The sequence below is a fragment of the Prionailurus bengalensis genome, chromosome E1 (genome assembly GCF_016509475.1).
Source record: "Prionailurus bengalensis isolate Pbe53 chromosome E1, Fcat_Pben_1.1_paternal_pri, whole genome shotgun sequence".
Lineage (NCBI taxonomy): Eukaryota > Metazoa > Chordata > Mammalia > Carnivora > Felidae > Prionailurus > Prionailurus bengalensis.
The window spans coordinates 26824860-26849330 of NC_057347.1; the positions used below are offsets into that span (position 1 = coordinate 26824860).

The 24471-nt window shown below is 37.6% G+C and overlaps 1 protein-coding gene across 3 annotated transcripts in view; it reads right to left on the reverse strand.

Annotated features, from left to right (window-relative positions):
- Nucleotides 1-3105: 3105 nt before the first annotated feature.
- Nucleotides 3106-24471, reverse strand: part of VMP1 (vacuole membrane protein 1) — a 132210-nt gene continuing 110844 nt past the window's right edge. For all 3 annotated transcript variants that reach the window (XM_043583895.1, XM_043583893.1, XM_043583894.1), the window contains 2 exons: nt 7360-7462; nt 3106-6280 (listed from right to left, as the gene is read on the reverse strand). In XM_043583895.1, the coding sequence (XP_043439830.1) occupies nt 6137-6280; nt 7360-7462 (247 nt within the window). In that variant the 3' untranslated portion in view covers nt 3106-6136. The remainder of the gene's footprint in view (nt 6281-7359; nt 7463-24471) is intronic.

A 24471-nucleotide genomic window follows, 5' to 3' on the forward strand; every position in this document is an offset into this window, starting at 1 on the left:
AATAAGCCAGAGCCTTCCTCTCAAGAATTCAGGAATGTGGTTTCCAATGCAAATAAAGACTACATTGTAGAACTACCGCTGGAGTGTGTCCAAGCCCTCCTTCTGTCCTTTGAGTCATTTGGACATAGTTAACAATCGGGTTGAACACCTGGGCTGATTACCCCTGAAGGGGATTTCCAGACTCTATCCAGTAAAATCATCTCCTCCCCTCCTGAAGCAACTCCCTGCCACTCTCTCTGAAGTGTGCTCTCAAGATTCCAAATTTTCTCCCATTCTAGGCTTCCTAGGTTAGAGCACCAACTGCTGCTGACACAAAGAAACAAGGAGCCAAGCAACTTTGTGCTTTTTAAAAAAGTTTATTTTAAATTAAAAGGAACAGATGTCCAATGTTTCAAAAAGCCACACATTTGTGGATTTGGCTGACAAACCGTCTAAGCTGCATCTCATTCCTGTTCCCATAGAGTCAGCCAGCCACTTACAACTGACTCACACTGGGCCACAGTTTGGGCCAGTCTCCCAACTACAGAATTAGAATCCCAGATCTCAAATGAATCCAGGGTGTTTGGGTGGAGAGCGGGGGCCATCTAAAATAAATTTCTTTTAATTTAGTAGTATCAACATCCTCACAGCAAACTGTGCAAGGCTAGTAGGTCAAATGAGCAAACAGCTGGCACCTGCCTATCCCAGCACCACGCAATTCTAAAGGCAATGAGTAAGCAGCTGTCCAGAACAGGTTTTCATTATAATCCCTTTTATGAGTACTGGTTGAATATGCAAATACATGTATGTTATTTGCTGCAATTCAAGGCCTCACCCCCGAGGCAAACGTATTACCTCAGGTGAACTCCTGGCCTTGTTGGGAAGGGCAGCAACCGAAGCCTCAACCACCAGACACAAGTGACTCAATCACTTTTAGAATGTTCAAGTACTTCATGTGCTTTCTTTTCTTGTTGTCTTTGAGAATAAAGGAACAAACACTTCAGATGCAAGTTTTTTGCTTAGCATTTCATTTACCATGTTTTATGAATACCCAAGTTTTGATCATTGTCAGTTAGAAATGGAATGCTACTTGGCTTTCAAAAATGGCTATTGAACTCCTGCTTAGGGGCACCTGGCTGGCTCAGTCAGTAGGGCAAGCGACTCTTGATCTCGGGGTTTCGAGTTCGAGCGCCACATTGGGTGTGGAGCCTACTTAAAAAAAATAATTCCTGCTTAGGTTGATTTAACTTTTTGTGAGCACATTAATAACTACAAATAAAACAAACCAATATTCTTTTGTTTTCTAACAAAAATGAGACTTTTAGGTCTATTGAGGAAGGTCCCACATGCCAACTTTTTAAACTGTTTTCACTATACCCAGCAAACCTCACTGAATATTCTATTTTTATTTATTAAATATATGAAATTTATTGCCAAATTGGTTTCCATACAACACCCAGTGCTCACCTCACTGAATATTCTAGATGGAACCTGGGCGGCTCAGTTGGTTAAGCATCCGACTTCGGCACAGGTCATGATCTCATGGTTTGTGAGTTCAAGCCCCACATCAGGCTCTGACAGCTCGGAGTCTCCAGCCTGCTTCAGATTCTGCGTCCCCCTCTCTCTCGGCCCCTCCCCCACTCACACTCTGTCTCACTCTCTCTCAAAAATAAACATTAAAAATGTAAAAAAAAAAAAAAGCAGATATTCCTTTTTCTCTACCTTCTAGATTTCTTTTAGTATTTTATTTTTTAATGTTTATTTTTGAGAAAGCGAGCAAGCAAGGGAGGGGAAGAGAGAGAGAGACAAAGAATCTGAAGCAGACCCCAGGCTCTGCACTGTCAGCACAGAACCCGATGTGGGGCTCAAACTCATGAACTGAGATCACGACCTGAGCTGAAGTCGGACTCAGCCACCGACTTGACTGAGCCACCCCTTAGTGTGTGTATGTACGTATACACAAACACACACACATATACATACATGTTTATTTACTTTTGAGAGAGAGAGACAGAGTGTGAGTGGGTGAGGGGCAGAGAGAGGGAGACAGAATTTGAAGCAGGCTCCAGGTTCCAAGCTGTCAGCAGAGCCGGACAAGGGCCTCAAACTCATGAACCGTGAGATTATGACCTGAGCTGAAGGCAGACGCTCAACCAACTGAACCACCCAGGCACCCCTTAGTATTTTATTTTTTTAAGTTTATTTATATTTATTTTAGGAGAGAGTCCCAAGCATGCTATGCGATGTCAGCACAGAGCCCGACATGGGGCTCCAACTCACAAATTGTGAGATCATGACCTGAGCTGACGCCAAGAGTTGGAAGCTTGATCGACTGAGCCACCCAGGCGCCCCTTTAGTATTTTATAATAAAAACTAAATTAGGAAAATGTCAATATTTTAAGGATGTAAGGTTAGAAAAGTATTTTCATTTTTTTTTTTTTTAACATTTTTATTTATTTTTGGGACAGAGAGAGACAGAGCATGAACGGGGGAGGGGCAGAGAGAGAGGGAGACACAGAATCGGAAACAGGCTCCAGGCTCAGAGCCATCAGCCCAGAGCCTGACGCGGGGCTCGAACTCACGGACCGCGAGATCGTGACCCGGCTGAAGTCGGACGCTTAACCGACTGCGCCACCCAGGCGCCCCTTTAGTATTTTATAATAAAAACTAAATTAGGAAAATGTCAATATTTTAAGGATGTAAGGTTAGAAAAGTATTTTCAATTATAGTAAATTTTGTGTATCTGTGCTTTGTACTTTGTTGCCTCACTGGGGGGTTAATTTTAGATTTAACAAGGTTTTGGTTTTATCAAGTCAATTGGTTCCTTAATTTCTGCCTTTCTCTTTATTAACTTATATTTGGGTTTAACTTCTTTAGAAAGAGCAGGTTTACATCAAAACAAGGGCATACCTGCAGACAGTATTTAAAACGCATATATTGGGGCACATGTCTGGCTCAGTTTACAGAGCATGCAACACTTGATCTTGGGGTTGTAAGTTCAAGCCCCACGTTGGGAGTGGAGCCTACCAAATAAAAACATGTTTTCCGAGTAAACGCAATGTAAAATTTTTGCATGTGTATCAAATGCGGTCTTTGACAAGTTAAATACTGAGAACACGCCAACAATTATGGTAGTACTTTACATTTTATCCAATTTAATCATTACAACAACCTATTTCCATTCCTATAGATGAAATTTAGGCTCCAAGTTTAAGACTTTCTCAAAGTCACATGTTAGAGGCAGAACGATAAGCCATCAGTAACATAGACCGTTGCACATGGAGGCGAGTGGGTTTCAAAATCTATGGAACGGCTTTTTGACTGTAAAAGGCTGGGAACTCCTCTGAGCTCTTTACACATGGGTCAGTCAAAACACAATTCACCCAGGGCACAAGAGGACAACACGCTATTCTAATTAGCTTAATGCATTAATTGTCCTCAAAAGAATCACTGCTGAGTAGTGAAAAGTGAAGACCAGCCTCACGGCAGTCCTACTACAGCTACAGCCAGCAGAGAGCACAGTGGAAACACAGGCAGAGGTTGTTCATAGGGAGCACTTCCTACTTACTGCATCTGCTGAACTAGTGTATTTCAGAAACTGCACTCCAGCTGTACCTTTTTCTGACTTTTAGAAGATGAGGAGAGTGGCCATCATCCAAATCTCTCTTTCTGTCAAACACTACACGTTTCCCACATTACTGTTTTTAGGGAGGTGTTCCTCAGCACCTAAGTGTATAAACTGAGGATGTATTGCATTATATCGTACTGTATTATTTTGACAGTCATGGAATTGAGAGACAAGATAAAGTACCACAGAAATGTAAGGCACAAAATGACACTTAAATTAGATGGAATTAGAATTCCCAGGCACCTCCCCCCCCTGCTTTTTTTAAATTTGCAGTAATATCAAACCACCCACTCACAAATTTTCTGGTCTCCCAACTGGAATCAACTAGGTTTGTTTTGGGGATCATGTAGTTGTTTGTGTTCACTTTGGTGGATACAAGAAAGGGACAAACGAACCACTGGAACAGAAGGGTAACGTTCTGTGCCAGCTGGAAATCCAGCAAGATCATCTGAGCATGTCCCACCTGAACGCTTTGTGGAGGAAAGGGGGACAGCTGTTTTTCGTTTGTTTTCAAGGCAAATTCATTTGAAAGAGTGAACAAACCATTATCATAATAAGTCAAATGTATTACTTAGCTCCTCAGTCTAAGAAATGTTTCTTTTTTTCTAAACACTGTACCCTGAAATAAGTTTACCAATAAACCTGGAAGATTTAGCACATATAGTATAATTCATACGGGGTTTCCTCTTTCCTTTCTTCAAACACCAAATAAAATGCAGGTGAAAGAGATGACACACAATTGGAAGCTGACTTAGAAGTTTATGCTAACCCTAAAAAATCTAAAAAATTTTGTTGGTTAATGTGAATCTATTTAACATAAAACCTGGGTACCGCTTTGCAAATAAAGGAACAATCACATTACCACAAGGTCCCTGGGCAGAAAAAAAAAAGATTGTTAAGAATAATAACCTTTTCAAAACCCACAAGGCAGGTTGTCTTTTATTTAGCTGTGGTCATGGAGACCATCCCAATTTTCCATAAAATCTTCTCGATACTGCTGCAATATCATGGCATAAAAGATTCAAAGTGCCACTAGACTTAAGGACAAGAGTTTTTTTGGTCATAAACCATGAGGCTAGGTCATGTTTAAATGGGAATATTTGATATGGATGGTCAGATGAGAGATACCAGAATGTCAGACAGCCCATCGACTGCTGTTGCCATGAGATTCAACAGTCAACATCAGTCTGATAAGCTACCCGACAAGGTGGTACAGCCATGGAGATGTCACGACGGTAGGCAAACTAAGTAGACATTCAGGCAGGATTTGATAAAACAATCAGGCATTTCTGGCCTGTTGCGATTTAAACCCGATTCTACTTTTAACATAATGTCAGAAAAGATTTTCCTAAAGAAAAAAAGTGAAATTGTTTATTTTCCTCCCAGGCAAAACGAAACAACCAAGTTCAACTGGAAACATCCCAAAAGAACATAACACTCACTGAAGAAAGGAAAGAAAATTAGGTTACATTCTAAAAGTAAATTTTTGTCAGAAACAGAGAACATGCTGAGCTAAAACGAACACAGACAGGAGAAAGTGTGGTTTTTTGAAAAAATGAGTTATTTCTCTCTCCAGTGCCCTTTAATTTGTATACTTTCATTTCTCCTGTTTTCACGAACCCCTCGCTATGTCAATCCCTAGGGAGCCATTTCATCAATGTGTAGCAAGCTGCCCCAATTCCAGGTTAACAAGAAAGTGCCTCGGTGGTGGCTCCTACACATAAATAAACAATGGTTGAAGAAATTATGGTTGTAGGTAGATCTGGCAAAGTCGACCATTAGTTGGAAGTAGCTAAAGGGAAGCAAAAAATCAAAACGCTCAAGAAAACGGACACAATTTTGGAATGATCAAAGATGTCTTTATAAAGTTTGTTCATGACTTCATTCTAAATATACAGAATAAAAAATGGTGCCAGCTCATTCGTGAGACACCAATCAGAATTTTCTTATACTGTCTCAAAATTTAAAGATCAGTTTCCCAAGAGGGTGTGCAATGCATCATAAGATGGCCTTTTTTTTAAGGTAGGAGAGGAAGGGTTGGGCAGGATTAAATAAATTTTACCATGATAGACATGCAAGACCGTTATCCAATCTAGTATAATTTATACACACTTTAATGACTTAGAAAAACAAAGGAGTCATTTCTGACAAGCCTAAAAGGCTTGACATACTCAACATACTTAGGAACTAGTTTTTGGTGTCCGGAATTCTTTAATTGTACCACGTGGGCCTTCTGAAAGTAACAAAGAAAAGCCCGGTTTCTGTTAAGTTCGCTGCTGAACATCACATTCCACCTGAATAAAACACAAGCTGGATTGAATTGAGGGTGGATACCTTACCTTAACACACAAAGGAAAAGTGTGTCAGTGCAAAATATGGACTAAACTGTTTTCAGAAAACAAAACAAAACAAAACATTTTTTTTTAAATTGATATAGGGTGGAAAAGGGTATTTTCCTTCCTGGTTTGGAGTCCTCCCAATTTAAGGCAGAACTCATTTCTAATTTCTGCCATTAGAACCTTTTTCTGCTTATTTGGTTTTCTCCTCTGAGTTCAACCGCTGCTGGATTCGTTTGGCATAACTTTGTGCCATGGAGTTAATGATGGACAGGATGAAGTAACACACCATTACAACGACCAACTTCTCAAACATCCAGGACAACCAGTTTTCTCCCTGTAAGAATAAATGCAGAACAACCCACGAGAAATGCTTCATTAGTTCAGTAGTAAAAAGGGGATCATTTACAATATTTAAGAAAAATGATGAGAATTTGGGGCTCATAAGCTATAAAGTCTAAACAATGAAAATGAGAAGGCCCGTGTCTCTAGATACCCTGAAGTCTATATTCAGGCCTTCTGACACCCAATTATTAAGATTTCACTTTGTCAGATGTAAAGTCAATGTTGATTCACATAGTTTAGAATGGGTCAGTGTGAGGTCGCCTTTTTTTACTACATAATAAAATTTTTGATTCAATTCTGCTCTCTGAAGTTGCCATGTAGATACTTGTGGAGAGCAGTGTCCAGATAGTTACATGTCGTTCCAGCACTGGGAGCAGCTTTTAAAATATGTCATCTATTTCTGAAGTCATGTTTGGTCAACTGAGGGCGGCAAAGGGCCACACAGAGTGTAAGGCAGACGGCGGGGGGAAAAATTCAACAACTATGCTTTCTTCAAGTTTCCCATTTCAGGTTACTGCTTACCCATCCTCTTCTAGTCATTTCCCTTTGCCACAGAACTGTTTACAGAAAAGGCAGCCTTAGTTTAAGTTAAAGTTTTTAAGTTCAGCTATGTGAAGAGCCTTTTTTAAAAAAAGAAAAAAGATTATTTTCCCATCTCTTAAAAAAGTAGGGCAAAAATGAAGGAGATAGTCAAATGACCGCCGTTAGTCACATACTTTGTTATGCTATGAAATGCTACAAATTTTAACTTTTTAATCCACTTGGGAAGTAGATTTGGTAATAAATCATTTAAGATCAAGGCAACAACTCATTCTACATAACACATCATTTGCCATTAGCCTTCCCTTTGTTTTTTTTTTGGAGAAGACAGATACAAACGGAAATTACAGTTCTGATTTAGTCAAAGCCAGTGTCCCAGTAGAGAGTAAACAGAGCCTCCACTTCAGTTACTGAAGACTGACAAACTACTCTATTTGCCTCAAAATGCCAGTGAGTGCTGGGAGTATAATTTCAGCCTGAGACTGGGGGGAGGGGGGTGGCAGAAGAGAGGAAAACAGAGCAAAGTCTCACCTGCGGTGTGCCCATCTCACTTCTGTGGTGAAGCTTCTGCCGCTGGGCCTCCAGATATTCCTGAAATGGCTTCTGCAGAGATGGACCTATGCCGGGGACAGCACTGGAAGCAGGGTACGATAACCCAAGGAAAAAGATACATTTGGGAAGAAAAGCAAGAAAAATGTGAAAGAAAAATCCACTTACCACCTGGACTCAAAAAGCAGGGATTGGACAGAAAGCGGAAAAAAAAAATACAACAATCAGCACAACTGGCAAAATCCTCTGAACTCTTTTCAGTGGATACATTCATCCTTTAATAACCCCTTCTAGGAGAAAAATCTCTTCCACCAACTCAGGAGAGAAACTAGGAGCTGAGCCCCTTCTGGCACAAGAGTTCATCCTCAGAGTGAGACCAGCTAGGCTGATGCCGCACGCTGTTGTGGCACAAAGAATAAAATGAATGACTTCTGAGAAGTCCCACATTTATCACCACCAGTTCCTGTAAGAACTGGTTTGAACCGATTAATAAGGAAATGACTTATGCTTGTGTCATCCCTAGTTGAAAAAGAAACTGCCCGCCCTCTCTCTGACTTGTCCCATCTTCTCAGAGGGGGGCGGTCCTTTCTCAATCTAAGTCCTTATTAGGACAATCTGTGCGTCATCCTTATCCAAAAAGAATGCATTAGCAAATTTGGGAGGCACCTCCCACTAGTCAGAAGTCAGTGATTAACAAAGGAACAAAGAAGGAACTCTGAACCTTGAATCACCTCGTGGTTTATGGTAGATGGTTTGCACAGAAACTACAGTACATTACTAAACAACTTGTTCTGAAATGACTGGGATAGGGATCTCTGATAAGTTTATGTACTCGGAGGTCCCTCTCACCCAGAATATGTGGAGGCAGTGCTGTTAAACCGGTTTGGCAACCAGCTACCAGGATCCTGTTTTAGAAATGCTTGCAGGCGTTTTTTAAAATGGTAACTTGAGGCAACTTAGAAAATCAAACATCTCTATTTTCTGTACCTTTTATTTTCTCATCTGCCATAACAGGGCTAAAAGGTAGATGAGCTCAGTCTCCTGCGGCCAGCAAAAGCTATGTCAATATGTATTTGCAACAGCACCTAATGTTCCCTCTTATAAGTACTGACTTCACCACCTCTTTTCGAGAACAATTCAGTTACTGCTTTCTGTAATACAAAGCAGAGAAGCAGAGGAAGAGAAATTTTTTGCTACTATATTTACCAGAAGTTAACACATATATAACTTCTGGCTGACACTTCTCTTTGATCCTCTTAAGTATCCACCACCAAGTACTTAATGGAGTCCTTATTTTGTGTCTGACATTGTAATTGGCACTAAGGGAAAACAAAACAACTGCAAGAAATAGCTTGTGCCCACAAGGAACTTAGAATCATTATGGAGATTCAAAACACACGGGCACACACACGTACACACAAACTGATTTGTGAACAACAAAATTTACAAATTAATACTAAAATTTTTTGGTATAGAAGATCTATTCCAAAGGAACTGGCGAAAGGAGAGATCAGTGTGGGGTGAAGCTGTCAAAAAGATCCTTTAATAAATATTGAAAGACACGGGGAAGGGCCGAATAGACATAGATAGCAGAGACCATGGCTGTACTGATCAGCACATAAGACCCATATGGACAGACAGGAAAAATGGAGAAGGGCAAAGTCTCTTTCTTAACCTACAGCCTCAGTCTCTCTCTCACTGACTTTTAAGTAGCTTTACATTAAGGGGTAAACCAGAGAAGCTGGGTCTGAGCTGTGTTGCTATTTATCAGTGATGATTCTCACTACAACAGGGCAACAAGAGGACAAACTTTCTCTTTATTTTTTATTTTTCTTAAGTTTTATTTAAGTTATCTCTACATGGGGCTCAAACTCATGACCCTGAAATCAAGAGTCACATGCTCCTCTGACTGAACCAGCCAGACAGAACTTAACTTCAGAAAATCAATTCTTATTCACTCTTAATAACAAATGCTAGGAGCCTGGGTGGCTCTGGGGGTTTGAGCGTCTGACTCTTGACTTCGGCTCAGATCATGATCCCATGGTTTGTGAGCTGGCAGCTCTGGGATTCTCTGTCTCCCTATCCTTCTACACCTCCTCTGTACTCTCTCTCTCTCAAAAATAAATAAATAAAAATTAAAAAAAAATACCCTATATCGTTGTTTTTAAACTTCCAAGGATAAGCCACAGTCAAGCCATTGTGTTTTTTTTTTAAGGTTAAAACACTCCTTTTATTTACAATGGCTGATATAATTGTAAACTAATGTGAACAGCTAGATTATACAAGAAATGCCTTGAAAATTCTCTTTTTGATGTCCTCTAAGAGTTGGATTCCATTATATGTGCCTTGTTCTTTCTTCAGACTTCTAACTTCAGACTAGAGTTTAGCAGAAATAAGGCTTACAGTTTCCCTCAAATAATTCTTGGGCTCCATTCTTGGGCCATTATTGAAAGAGAAAATGAAGAACTAAGACCCACATGTTAGAAAGGTTCTACTTTTTTGTTGCTGTGGTTGAAGGGAATGAGGAAGGGACTGGCAACAGTCATTCTAGACTCTCTTCAAAATAATGTGAAGTTAAAAAATGTTGCCATTGTTAAGTCTATTAAGAGCTACACTCTAGTTGAGAGAGAATATATGTCATTACATTTAGTTTAGTTTATTGCACATTTACATTTAGTGATGTGCAATTTTCAACTATCTTGGGCTAATGCTGAGATAATTTTTTAAGGTGCTATATAGTGTTACATGCTTTGAAGAATTTTTGGTGGGGTGGGAGACGAATCTATTAGTTTCTCATAAGAGACTAGGGACACAGTTGCAATAGAGAAGTTAAAAGTTTTTATTGCAGGGGTGCCTGGGTGGCTCAGCTAGTTAAGCTTCTGACTTTGGCTCAGGTCATGATCTTGTGGTTTGTGAGTTCAAGCCCCAAGTTAGGCTCTGTGCTGACAGCTCAGAGCCTGGAGCTTGCTTTGGATTCTGTGTCTCCCTCTCTCTGCCCACCCCCGTTTGTGCTCTGTCTCTCAAAAGTGAATAACTGTTAAAAAAAATTTTTTTTAAGTTTTCATTGCAATATATTAACCAATACTATCATGAACAAATGTCACATGCTCTCAATAAATCCGAAAAAAAAAGAACACATAAGTATTAACTATTATATAACTAATTGTCGGATTCTCTTAACCTTGATATACTCATCAAAATTTTAGTTTTATTTTTATTGTTCTAGCTCTACAAACAATGGCTTAGGCCACAGTTGCCTCCGCTTACACAAAGCACATTACACTAGAGTTCCCTTAATTAACATCAAAGCTATTTTAATAATGGACTACATAAAAATTGAAAGTGCAGTTGTCACTCTTTTTAAATATATATATTTCATTAATATTTCTGTACAGCTGTCAATCTTAACTTGCATTTAAAGCAAACTATAATACCAGCCCATGACCTCATCCCTCAAGTTATTTTCAAGCAGCAGACAGAAAAGTCCATTCTGACATTTAAGATTAATTTAAGGTACATATATGGGGGATGGGGGGGGGTGAAGAATAACTTGAATTCCAGTTCAGTGGTTTTTTACAGTTGGCTTAGGAAATAGCTTAAATGCCATTCTCTGAAAGCCATTAAATTCAAAGTACCCTGTGCACCTGGCCAAGGAGTCATCTCAACCTGTAGTGAATGCGTGAAGTCCTCCATCTGCCATTAGGTCTGATGAAGTTCAAAGTATTATAGTTTCGTGATATAAAAGGATATAAAATAGGAGGAGAACAAACACAAAATGATTTTTCAGTCAACTATTGGATTTAAATATGTTTAAACAACCCTTGTAAACACTTTCTCTAAGTAAGAAAGCCTTAAAAAAACCCTAAAAAACAAAAACAGAAAAAACAACAACAAAAAAGATCTCATCTGCTTTTCCTTGCTGTAGACCTTCAACATGGTGGGTAGAAAAAGCTTTGTGGATAGTAATTATCTTGATATTTATTTTCTTGGCATACACAAACATGTTTCAGATAATATCTCATTAAAAAACAAATTTCCAAAAAAGTAATGGCAATTTTTGAATTTCTGTTATTGATTTTAATAAAGAAAAAAAAACTGTCAGAAAACGCAAAATGAGAAAAACAAAGAGAAAACAAAGGAGAAAAAATAAAGAAAAAAAAAAACCCTACGTTAAGTCCAAACCCACCCAAAGCTTGAAAAGTGGTTTCACAGGAACAGTATTTTACCAGGCTTACATACCTTAGGAGGTATGTAACAAGACAAACTTCTTTGTAAAATTCTGTTAAGGGCCCTGACCAATATGCAAACAACTATTTTTCTGCAGTTTTTAATACATTATGTGACTCTGCTTCTGAAAATCATTTTTCTGAAAATAAATCTATATTTTAAACTCTCCCCATATTGACTTATTATAAATAAAGGTCTGCATTATTCTCTGTACCCACAAAAAGCCAGAAAATCTTCCAGAGGAAGCATCACAATTGGTAGAGGCTGGAGAGAGAGTGGGTGGTATGATTATTTGTCACAGTGTTTAAATTTTCATTTTGTTGGTTATTCCTGGGCACACAACCCATCCCAAAACTTTATCGGTCATTATTATTCCTGTTTCCAAGGAATTCCTTTTAAATTGTGTAACTCTCAAACAAAATGGTTCAACAGATATAAAAAACACATCATTAAAACTTTCAATCTCTTCTCCATCATAGAGATGGTCATCAAACTAACAATTGTTATTAGAAGACCTGAAATTTTCCTGTTCACGATTCTGGTTGGATTTTTCCAGCCAGGTGTATGTTTTGTTACTATGTGCCACCATAAAACTGGGGCACAGTGTTTAATAACAGAAATAACATGAACTTAGAAAACATTGATTTGTCTTGTTGTTTAGACCTACTTACACAGGGCTGCCTCATATAAAGGTTAAGCAGTTAAAATGCCTAGGGAAATTAAGTAGGTATGATTAAGTAAATGTTTTATTTAATATAGGCTCTGCTCCTTTCTTAATCACTTTTTTGAGGATCTTAGCACTGATGTGATCATGGAAGTTACACTGGCTTTCCTGAAAATATATTGTCTGACATCAGTTCTTAGTAAAAGCTACAGAGTAAGAAGCCTTTATCTTTCTTAGAAAAAATTATAGGCAAAATGTATTTTCTACCTTTCTTTCACTAGTTGCGCTGTACTCTGAGGCTAATTTATTTAACATCCCTCTGATGATTAATCATAACATCTAAATAACATTCTCAGGGTGTGATTAGTCAAACCTCTGAAAGCTTATAAATGGCAGAAAAATGTTTTTAGAATAAAATTCAGGTCAAGGACAATATTAAAGAAAGGAAAAGTGAGGGTTTAATCAATTCTATTGCTGTTATAATTCAGAATCATAGTAGAGATTTTTTTGAAGTAAACTAATGATGCCCACTACTTTTTGAGCATAAAAAGTGGCTTTTGAGGCCGAGAAGCTTAGACCAATGGTTTGTAAACTTTTGAATATATGTATATATTACTTGTGCAAACAGTAAAATACACAAATACAAATTAAAAAGGATAAAATAAAGCTAAAATTAAAAAAAATTCTTAACTTTAAGTATGATGGCATTTGTGTTATCATTAGTGAATATTTATTTCAAGGCATATTACACACTTGTCCTTTATTAAAGTAGTAATTTCTAAATTTGTTGGCTGACTTCTATAGACATATACTAGTAAGATGTCAATGCTGCAACTTTCTTTACTGTTTCTTGTGACTGCATTATTAGTACTATCTTCCTTCTGTTTCTTTATAGGAAACTTTTAAAGCTATTTGTCTGTTTTGTGAAGGTTAATTTAATTAAAACTAGGAATTATAAATCTGATTAATGGGGCACAGAAAAACACAATATACTCCAACAGGCCCAATGTGAACCCCTATCTGTATCACTGTTTCCTTAGCCTATTTTTATATTCCATGAGATGTGATTTTCTGACCTGTGGACTGAGGGAGCGCCAATCAGATTATTGGTAAACTATATGTTCCATGTGTGTATAGTCATATAAAGTTTACATGTATGTGCTACCATAATGTTATATATGTAACAAAAATACACAAAAAAAGAAAATAACAAAGATGAAAATAAATATAAATAGAAGTTCTGAAAAAAATGAGAAGTTCTATTATTTTAGTCCCATTCTGATGGTGGAGACCACTGGTTTAGACCATGAAGCTAAACTTCAAGCGGTATAAATATTATACCTTATTCCCAAGAAGGTATAGTTAGCAGAGCAATTCCGTGCAGGACTGTTTGGTAATATATCAGAAAGAAAAGAAGCTATTTCTGTAAAGACACAGACTGGATGTCTCTTTTTTGCTGACTTCTAATGGGTCATTTATAAAGAGTGCTATTAAGAATCTGGAGAGTCAAACCTCAAGAAACTGAAATTCTGTGCCCTTGGTTAAATTTTAATTATATTTCAAATGAGTATCAGGGGTCTTCAGACTGATTTTCTTCATTGAGTGAGGATCACTGTATGTAAATCAATTAATCGGATTTATCCTCTGACTCCAGAGAATTCCTCTATCAACTGAGAATTGGCCCAGAAGCACAGGAGTAGAGAGTCTTACTATTAAATGGAAAATGGTCTCCTGCAGACTCAAGCCAACCGGTGGTTCTGCTGAAGAGACTGAATTTTACAATGAAGGTACTAGTAGGATATATTTTCAGAGATAAAATAAAAACTCCTTCCCATTCCACTGCCCATTTACATGCTTATCTTGTCTTCTATATATAAGAGGCAATGACAGCATGGTAGAAGTTCAGTAAGAAGATGGATTAACAATTCCCTTTCTTCTTTAAAAAAAAATTTTTCTTTTTCTTTAAAGTAAACTCTACTCCCAATGTGGGGCTCAAACTCACAACTCCAAGATCAAGAGCTGCATGCTCTACCCACTAAGCTAGCCAGACATGCTCCACACCCCCAGCAATTCCCTTTCTTGATAAGTTTTATAAATAATTTTCTGTTTCCAGAAGTGTGCAGATTTTAACCAAACACTATAGAGTTAAATCCACCCTCCCCCCCCACCCCCGCCCCCACCCTCCGCAGTGATCTAAACAGGCTTAACGGTTAGTATTTTAATGAGTTGTCATTTCCTGTCTGATAAAGATTCTCACAGTATTTAACCACCAGTTTCCCTGTGGCCCAACCAATACTAGAGCTCTATTCATAGTGACTCAGAATGGATCTCAGACTCCAGGCCTGATTCAACAATGACAGATTGCTCCAAATGAAATGGTCATAAGGTAGACTGCTCTGAAGAAGGAAGGAAGGGGGAGTGTAGTTTATCATGCAATCTTTCTGAAGAAGTCAAAGGCCATCATGATGACTCCCATTAATATTTATAGCTTTCCAGTCCACAGACATCAGAGAAAGAAAAAAAAAAAAAGAGAGAGAGAGAGAGAAACAAAATGATACCTAATTAACCCAGGAATATGACAAGTAAATGAACTGATGTTAATTGCAAATCAACTTATATTTAACCCAGTAAAAGTGGGATCCTGTAATTCTGTATGACTGGAATGAAAGGGTTATTAATTTCCCCATGTAATTGAATAGGGAACCTGAATCTTTGAAGCTAATATTACAAGAAAAAAATGTTAACTGATGTATTCTACTTGCTTTTGGATCTGAAATGTGGCAGCCCTAACCCAAACCAAATTCCTTTATATCTCAGGACCTTGGAAGAGTACCCCAACATAAAATAAAGTTGGAATGAAAACTACACTACACTAAACAATCTAGGGTTTTCTCAGATACAAAAGTTTGGGTTGATAATCTCTGGCACTGTCTAAAATTCGTTGTGATTCAACCTCAGGATCTGGAATTAAAACATCTTGAATTTCATTCACATCTGTGTCCCTTTCAAATGATTTAAACCTCTTTTGTACTCAAGTTAATCCACTGTGTGTTCAGCAGTATTATAAACACATGACACCATCGGTTTCTTAGTGGCTGTGTAGAAGGAAGACTACTGCATTATCCAGAAACATCAGGTGTATTGTTACTACTGGCTTACAGCACATTTCCATCACAGACGTTTTCAAAAAAAAAAAAAAAAAAAATAATCTGCAATTGTCCTTGCTTTTGAACATTTGGAATTGTTTTCTATCAGAATGGAGGTAAAACCTCCTTATAATTAGTAGCTACTCTTTGGATTATGCTATCATTAAAGGGACACTTTTGAAAACAAAACCTGAGCAGGAGGAGCTAAGTGGGCATTTATGTTAATGAATGAACCCAGAACTAGAGCAGTTTATAAGAACCAAGTAAAAATGATTGGCTGCCAAAACAAAATCCTGTAAAAAAAAATCAACTGATTTCAGTTCTAGAAAATGGTACACCGATGGCAGCTTTATACAGCGACAAATTTGTGTCTGGCTTGAAGACCCATTGAATTCTAAGGATGAAATCACCAACAGGGACCCATAGACCCAAAGATCAAGAATAAAGGAGAGTTTGCAGAATTTTAAATTGAAGGTGGGATGGCATAAAAACTTACTGAGTTTGGTCATTCAAAGTGGCAGGAAGGTGTGTGGAGAAAAAAGTGACAGTTACTGACTGGAATTCAACCTCAACTAGGAACAATCTAGTTATTCCAACATTAGTTAGGAAGAGAATCACAAAACGCAGTAGATAATGAAGAAGAAAAAAGTCATGATCTCTGTCCTTAATGAACTTAATCTAGAAGGGTGATGAGAGAGGAAAAAAATGCATTTAAACCTACACTACAAAAGCCAGTAGGTTTCTCCCTCAAAGTAACATCTGCAGTAACTAATTACAGCTGTACAAGGTGAATGCAAGTGTGAACAAGGAGTGGAAAGAAAAAATTCACATTGACTCCCTATCAAATTCACACAGTAGCCATTTGAAACTGGCACTGTAGTCCAAACCTCCAACTTCAAATAGACTACCTCACTGCTTTCTACAGCACTCCCTCAATATTTCTCTTTCTACCTCAAAAGATCTTAGAATCTTTAGTTTTGAAGGAAGCAGTGGTTAAAGAAAACAATCCACTTAGGCTTTTGATCTTGTCTCCTGGATCCTGTCTCCATCTCTTGCATTTACATGAATTTAACTTCTCTGTGTTTCAGTTTCCCTATCTACACAGTGATAGTACCTTACAGGTTTTGTTATGCATATTCAGTAAAAATGTATGTAAAGCATCTGGCAAAGCAGGTTCTTAGTAAATGCTAATTTCCAACCCACATCCTTCCCTTTTTTTCATTTCTATCTTCCATCTCTAGCTTTTTTACTAGAGTCTTTCCTTCAGTCTCAAAATACTGTTCTAATAATGAATGAACGAATGCATTCATGATTAGAAATGAATGAATGGATTCATTCAGTTTACACAACACTTAAAATGTGTCAGGTGTGACCCTGATCTGCTTTTTCCTTTAATCAACAATTCCATGTAATACAATTTAATTCAGTTTTAGTTTACATCATTCTACAGAAATGCTCTAATTATGGCCAGCATTAAGTTCCTAATGCAATGACAACTTCTCATACAGTTTAACTTCAGAGTTCCTGCTTTATCTTTTAGCTATGATGCCTCCCAATATCCATAACAAAAATATAGAAGATTTAAGTGTTAAAAGAGAAGATAACAAACTACAGGAAGAGGACATGAACATTTTCCACCCTAACTGCAGAAGATTATGTTAAAGTCAGTGTGTACAAAGGAGTCTCAGCAGCTGCAATGTTAAAACTTAATGTATCCTTTTTTAGTTAATACAAATATTTGTATTTTACACTTCTGCAACCGTTTCTAATTATTTTATAGTGATCAAAGGCAAAGAGAATCAACTACATTAACCATTTTATATTTTAAAGTGAAAATAGATTTTTCTTTCTATAGAAGAAAAAGTCCAGGCCAACATAGCTCACTCTGACCACTTGTCATAGGATAAGGAACAAGAAACATCCTTAAGACTCAAGCACTTAATTACTCACTGGTTAAAATGATCCCTCTCTTGCCACAGGCAAATCCGACTCTGAGGTCAAACATCAAGTTAACTCAGAAATAGGCAGCAAAGAGCATGGAACATTCTGTGTCTGGTAAAAAGTCCCTGCTCCAGCCAACCCCCTCCCCCAAGTCCAATGATTTGAGTTATGGAAACTTTCCTGTGTGGTAAAACTAGGGACTTTGTCTTCCAATAAGACCCTGGCAACCTGACAATAAGCCAATGTTCTGCATATGGTTTGTTACGAGTCATATGCTTAATGTTATTTTCTGGGAATTCTCATCTTCTACTTGGTGAGAATACTGGAACATGTCATTTTAATAACGATTTTAATGTTAGACTTGGTCATGCTCTTATGCCCAGGTCTCTCTCATTTGGAGAAAGTCTAAAATTAAATAAAAATTAATTTTAAATCTTATTAAAAAAAAAAAAGACTGAAACAAATGTAATGCCTTTGAAGCTCTGAAGTTCCCTCTTTCTTTGGTTCCATCCCTTGACTTATTTCACACTAAGATACCAAACAGTGAAAAACTCTAATACATGCCTATTCTTTTTTTTTCAGAACCTTTCTCTGTCCTCCTGCCAAACATATCATAAACCAAAAGGCTTTCTCTCAAGGCAATTATCTGTATTCTAACATCTCTCAGAATATAAAATTGATTCATTACATATGTTAAGATTTCCATATATAACTAGACTAACCCTTTGATTTAAGAAAATATAATAGAGATACCTTTCCCTAAACTTAATGACATTAGCAATTACTTCCCAGAACTGTTTAAGAAATAAATCTACTAATTATTATTTCTAGTTGAAGGAAGGGAACTATTTACTGTTAAAATTGCAGTAAATTTTGAAGGTAGGGCTTACCTTCTCTCTGGAACCTTAGGACTGTCATACAATGACATACTGTACTAAAAAACAAGGGTATAGTTAAGGTATCATATTTAGCTGGGCCACTCCCTAGTTACATTAAGAGTACCAGCCCTTTGGAAAGGAATATATCCTTCAGTAATCAGTATAGCATTCAAATCTGTGTAAAATTAATACTAAACCACACTACCAGAGATGTAATGGTCAATAATAACTCAATGCTGGAGGTGGGGTGAAGTGAGGGGTTGGGGTGGCATTAGTGAGCAGTTTAGCCTGGTAGGCCACAGGCATACCTGTGGTAAGAATTTGCCCAAATATGGCCCTAGACAAAATTAAGTTATCTTATCAAAACTAAGTTATCAAAACTGAGGGTTATCTTGCTTATGTCCAATTTCTCTCTTATTCACCTTTTCCCTCTTCTGTGTTTTCCCTTTCACCATACTCTCAGGCTCTTTACTATGTGCTCACCTTTCCTGCACTAAGAAATGCTCATAAAGCATTGTTCGAAAAAATAAAAAACACGGAAACATTTCAAATGTTCATCAATGGTAAGTGGATAATTACCCAATGGAATAACATATAGCAACCAAAATGAATTATATTCAGCAACACAGAATAACATTAGCAACATAAAAGAAATCTGAAACAATTACATATAGTATGATACCCCCCTTTATTTTGAGAGAGAGCACAAGTGGGGGAGGCACAGAAAGAGGGAGAGAGAGAATCCCAAGCAGGCTCTGCACCATCAGCGCAGAGCCTAATGCAGGGCTTGAACTCACGAACCACGAGACCATGACCTGAGCCAAAGTCAGACACTCAACTGAGCCATATAGGCGCCCTTAGTATGATACTCTTTTTATGAAAACAAAAACAAAACAAAAAACTAAAGCAAAAATTATATAAATGAGTTATTTATAACAACTCTGACCTCATTTCCTTATCAATAAGAGGAAAAAAATACCCACCATACAAGGCTACAATTAGAAGTAAACAGTAATAATAATTGTAGGTAAAGTGCTCACTATGTTAAAAAAATAGTATACTTGGGTGCCTGGTTAGCTCAGTCAGAAAAGTATGTGCCTCTTGGTTTTGGGGTCATGAGTTCGAGCCACACGCTGGGTGTAGAGATTACTTAAATAAATAAACTTAAATAATATCTCCAAGAATTATTTGTACAATCTTTGATGAAGAACTTCATCCCGGTTAAAGGCCAAGAATTAGGCCTTCCCTCAATCCTTCCTGGGAGTAAACAAAATAGTCACTTAGCATTCTACCTTTCTATCCAGTCAACAGAAACTGGAAAAAACAGAGACTGAAGACACAGGCAACAAAAAAATCTAGATGAAAGGCACTATTTATTTATTTATTGCTGGTGATTTTTAAAATTTATTATTATTTTTTAACGTTTATTTTTGAGAGAGAGAGCAAGCAGGGGAGGGCTAGAGAGAGGGGGACAGAGGATCCAAAGCGGGCTCTGTGCTGACAGCAGACTGCCTGATGTGGGTCTCAAACTCATTAACCAGATCATGACCTAAGCCTAAGTCAGATGCTTAACTGACTGAGCCACCCAGGCGCCCCACTGGTGACTTTTTAAAAATTGTTTATTTATTTTTGAGAGAGAGAGAGAGAGAGAGCAAGAAAGTGAGGAGCAGAGAGAGAGGAAGACAGAGGATCTGAAGCTGACTCTCCTCTGACAGCAGAGAACCTGTTGAGGGCTTGAACTCATGATCCAGATCATGACCTGAGCTGAGATCGAGTCAGATGTTTAATTGACCGAGCCACTTGGGTTCCCTGAGATGGAAAGCATTTTAAAAATTCACATGCCTTGGAATGTTAAACCACGGATAGAAGTATGTTTCTACTAAACTGGGCATTTCACATTTGATTGGAAGTTGGAAAGGTTGTCAGTGGCCTCCTGAACTGGAGAAGAAATACTACCAGTTAAATAACTAGTCTGGGGCAGACTTCATATTCAAATCTCAATTTATTTTGTTCAAAGGCAGTACACTCTTTTCATGTTCCACTCCCTAGCTCTCCTTTACTCTTGGGGTTCATTTTTCATTCCTTCTTGTCTCAGTATCTCATCATTTTAAATTTGAATTGTTGCTGGCTTTTTTTTTGTCTTGTCTTTTGATTTTTCCCTCTACCACAGCAACTCACCACTCCCTTAATTATGGGTACTTAGTTTTAAATATCCTTCAAAAGCCCGTATTCCAAACTTTACTAGTTTAGTTTGATGATTTGCTAAACCATTTACAGTTTAACAGTGTAAAGAGGGATACCAAACAATCAAAGGATAATGTTATTAGAGGTAGTATTTTCAGATCAACTCAACAAGGGGTCTAGGGAGTCAATTTAACTGTTCTTTCCTTTTCTAAAACAAACTACCAAACTATTATATATGTAATAATAAATTTACACCTACCAAAATTCATTATCCTTGTTTAACTTCATTTTCAGTCTAGGTTTGGTGAGTCTGTTTATTATCATCTAGACACTTGTATTTAAAAGCACTTCCTACTTCAAACTGTAGGAAAACAGATCATGTCAAGCTCAATTGGAGGATTTGATTAAAAGATGTTATTCTAGGGGCACCTGGTGGCTCAGTCCTACTCTCGGTTTCGGCTCAGGTCATGATCTCACGGTTTTTGAGTTCGAGCCCCATATTTTGAGTTCTGTGCTGACAGTGCAGAGCCTGCTTGGGATTCTCTCTCTGTCCCTACCCCATTCATGCACTCTTTCTCTCTTTCTCTCTCAAAAATAAATAAACTGTAAAAAAAACTTTAGAAATATAATGTTATTCCTGACAAATATGAGAAAAACAAACAAACAAAAAAAAAACCCAAAAAACCAAACACCTATTGGCAGCTGGTAATACAGAATTATTATCTGCCAAGTCTGGTTATTTATGCCATTTAATACATTATCTAGAAAAGAAGTTAATGAGGTAATGCCTGTAGACAGCACTGGGGAAAAGAGGATACCAGGATGTTCCAGTATCCATGTCCTGAAAACAATTTTAAAAGTACGATACCACCCATTTAATTCAATTAAAACTGGATTCCAGCAGGTCTTGAATATCTTAGAATACCTTTATGCAAAAACATCCTTTAAAAAAAAAGTTTATTTATTTTGAGAGAGAAAAAGAGAGCACGTGCACACATTCACACACATGATTGGGAGAGGGGCAGAGAGAGAGAAAATCCCAAGCAGGCTCTGTGCTACCAGCATAGAACCCAGTGCAGGGCTTGGTCTCACAAACTGTGAAATCATGACCTGAGCTGAAATCAAGAGTTTGATGCTTAACTGACTGAGCCACCGAGGCACCCCATATGCAAAACCATCTTTAAGAAGAATCACTGAATAAAAAAAAAAAAAAAAGTTTATTTATTTTTGAGAGAGAGCGAGTGGGAAGGGGCAAAGAGAGAGGGAACAGAGGATCCAAAGTGGGCTCTGTGCTGACGGCAGAGACTGATGAGGGGCTCAAACTCATAAACCAGGAGACCATAACCTGGGCTGAAGTTGGACACCTAACTGACTGAGTCACCCAGGCACCCCAAGAATCACTGGATTTTCTGTGAAGGGCTGTGTAGATGAGCTAGTACTCAGGGAAGAAAGTACTGATTTTGAAAACCGTAAGAATTCCACTTTTGATTTGTTGGCGTATTATTATAAAGACTCTTATTTCTATTTACTGTGTATAAGTAATACAACTTTTTAGAAACTCCAAAGGCTGGGGAAACACTCTGGGCTATGAAATGATATGCGAATTTTTATGGGCCAGATCTTTATTTGGATACCATGTGTTCATTTATCCACTAGATAGTTATCAAGCACCTGCTATGTGTCAATCAAGATGCCAGGTGCTGTAGACACAATAGTGAACGAAGGCATGCCCTCTGCCAGTAAGAAGCATACATGTTAGTGGTAGAAAGACAATAATCATATACCCTCAAACATAAATGGAAAAACACAACTGTCAGTGCATGTAGAACAGGCGTCTCTAGAAAAGAGGATATCTGATTTAGTCAGGGAAGGCATTTTGTTAATGTAATAGTTGAAATTTAAAGGACACTGTCTAGGCCACTGGTTCTCCATGGGGTTAGTGGTGGTTGTGGAGGTATACATGCATTGGGACATTCGGTAATGTCTACAGACATTTTTTAAAAATTATTTTCAATGTTTATTTATTTTTGAGAGAGAGAAAGAGAGAGAGAGAGGGATGACCAGAGAGAGAGGGAGACACAGAATCTGAAGCAGGCTCCAGGCTCTGAGCTGTCAACACAGAGCCCGATGAGGGGCTCAAACTCACAAACTGTGAGATCATGACCTGAGCTGAAGTCAGCCGCTTAACCGACTGAGCCACCCAGGTGCCCTGACATTTTTAACATCATGACTGGGAGAGACTATTAGCATCTAGTGAGTAGAGGACAGGATGCAGTCAAATACCTTATAGTGCACAGGACAGTCGCCCACAACAAAGAATTACCTGGCCTAAAATGTCAACAATGCAAAAGGTTAAGAAGCCCTGAACTAGGCAAAGGGAAAAGCAGAAGCAAGTAAAGACCATTCATGGGAGACTCAACAAGAGAAAATTATAGAGGATACATCATACAAGGTTCATGATCATGTTCCTGATCACGTTCAGGAATTTTAGCTTTATTTTAAGAATGAAGGAAAAAACAAGTAAAAGTTTTAAAAAAGATGAGGAGCTGGGGGTAAGGGCGGTGGTGGTAATGTGCTCAGATTAATATTTTTAAAAGGTTACTAACTGCGGTATAGAGAACAGATTAGAAGGGAACATAATTTGATGTGAGTAGGGAAGACAGGTAGTTAACTAATCTTTTTATTTACTTATTTACTTTTTCTTTTTAATTTTCAACGTTTATTTATTTATTTTGAGGAAGAGAGAGAGAGAGAGCGAGCACAATGGGGAAGGGACAGAAAGAAGGAGACAATTCCAAGTAGGTTCTGTGCCATCAGTGCACAGCCCGACATGGGGCTCAAACTCATGAACCTGTGAGATCAGGACCTGAACCGAGATCAAGAGTCAGATGCTTAACTGACTGCGCCACCCAAGCACCCCACTAATCTTTTTAGAAACTCCAAAGACTGGGGAAACAGAAGGTGGTAGTGGTGGGTAAGTTGTTGAAAAACTTCCTTCTATAAATGCTCAGCATGGGAACAGAAGAAGGGAAGGATGTAGAGTGCTACATGCACAGTCATTCCTATAATGTGTGGGTTTTTGTAGTAGTCAGCTGTGTGTCCTTCATAATTCTTGAGGTGGAACAATAAACTCTAAGAACAGATGAAATGCCTTCTTTGTATTTAAAAAATAAGGGACAAGAATATTTCTTCTTTCTTTTTGAATGTTATGTATGGTGACTTGTAAACCAATTCATCTGTAAGGATCCAGGCAACAAAAAACTGGAGTAATTAAATTTTAATGTATAAACTATAATCCACATTTGTGATCAGAAGCTTAGGAAGTAATAAAACCAATAACTGGCCCTACTGAGTATATTCTCAAGAATATGTTTTTCCTCAATTATTATATTAAAACCATAATAGAAAATATTAAAAACTATTTTATTACAAAATATCTATAGAAGAGAATAAATATAATATACAAGGTATGGTTTAAAGAATAATAAAACGAATACTTATAAACTTACCTCCAAATGGCAATTTTTTAAATAGCAAAATTGTCATAAGTGTTTTGTTTTACAAATGGTTTTTAAGATAAAGATTCATGTTAAAACTACATAAAGGGAAAAAAACACAAAAAAAGCGAAAAAACTACATCAAGTGTACTTTCTACCACTGGGCAGTTAAACTTTTTTTTTTTTTTTAAGATTTTATTTTTAAGTAATCTCTATACCCAACATGGGGCTCAAACTCACAACCCTGAGATCAAGAGTCACGTGCTCCATGGACTGAGCCAGCCAGGAGACCTTGGGCAGTTAAAGTATTAAATGAAAACCTCATACCTGTAAACACTGAATTAAAAAAATATATATAAAAAGTTCAATTTGCTATCTGACAGTATTCCTATTCCAGTTAATAATCTGATTAACCAGATAAAATGAGTCTGTCTTTATTTTTATCAAAGTCAACTCCATAAATTTGTGACATTATCATTTAAAGCATAAGTTAAAACTTACTTCTATAAACACAAAAATAAAAGCTTTGGATAGGCTAGGCTTTTTTTTTTAAATGG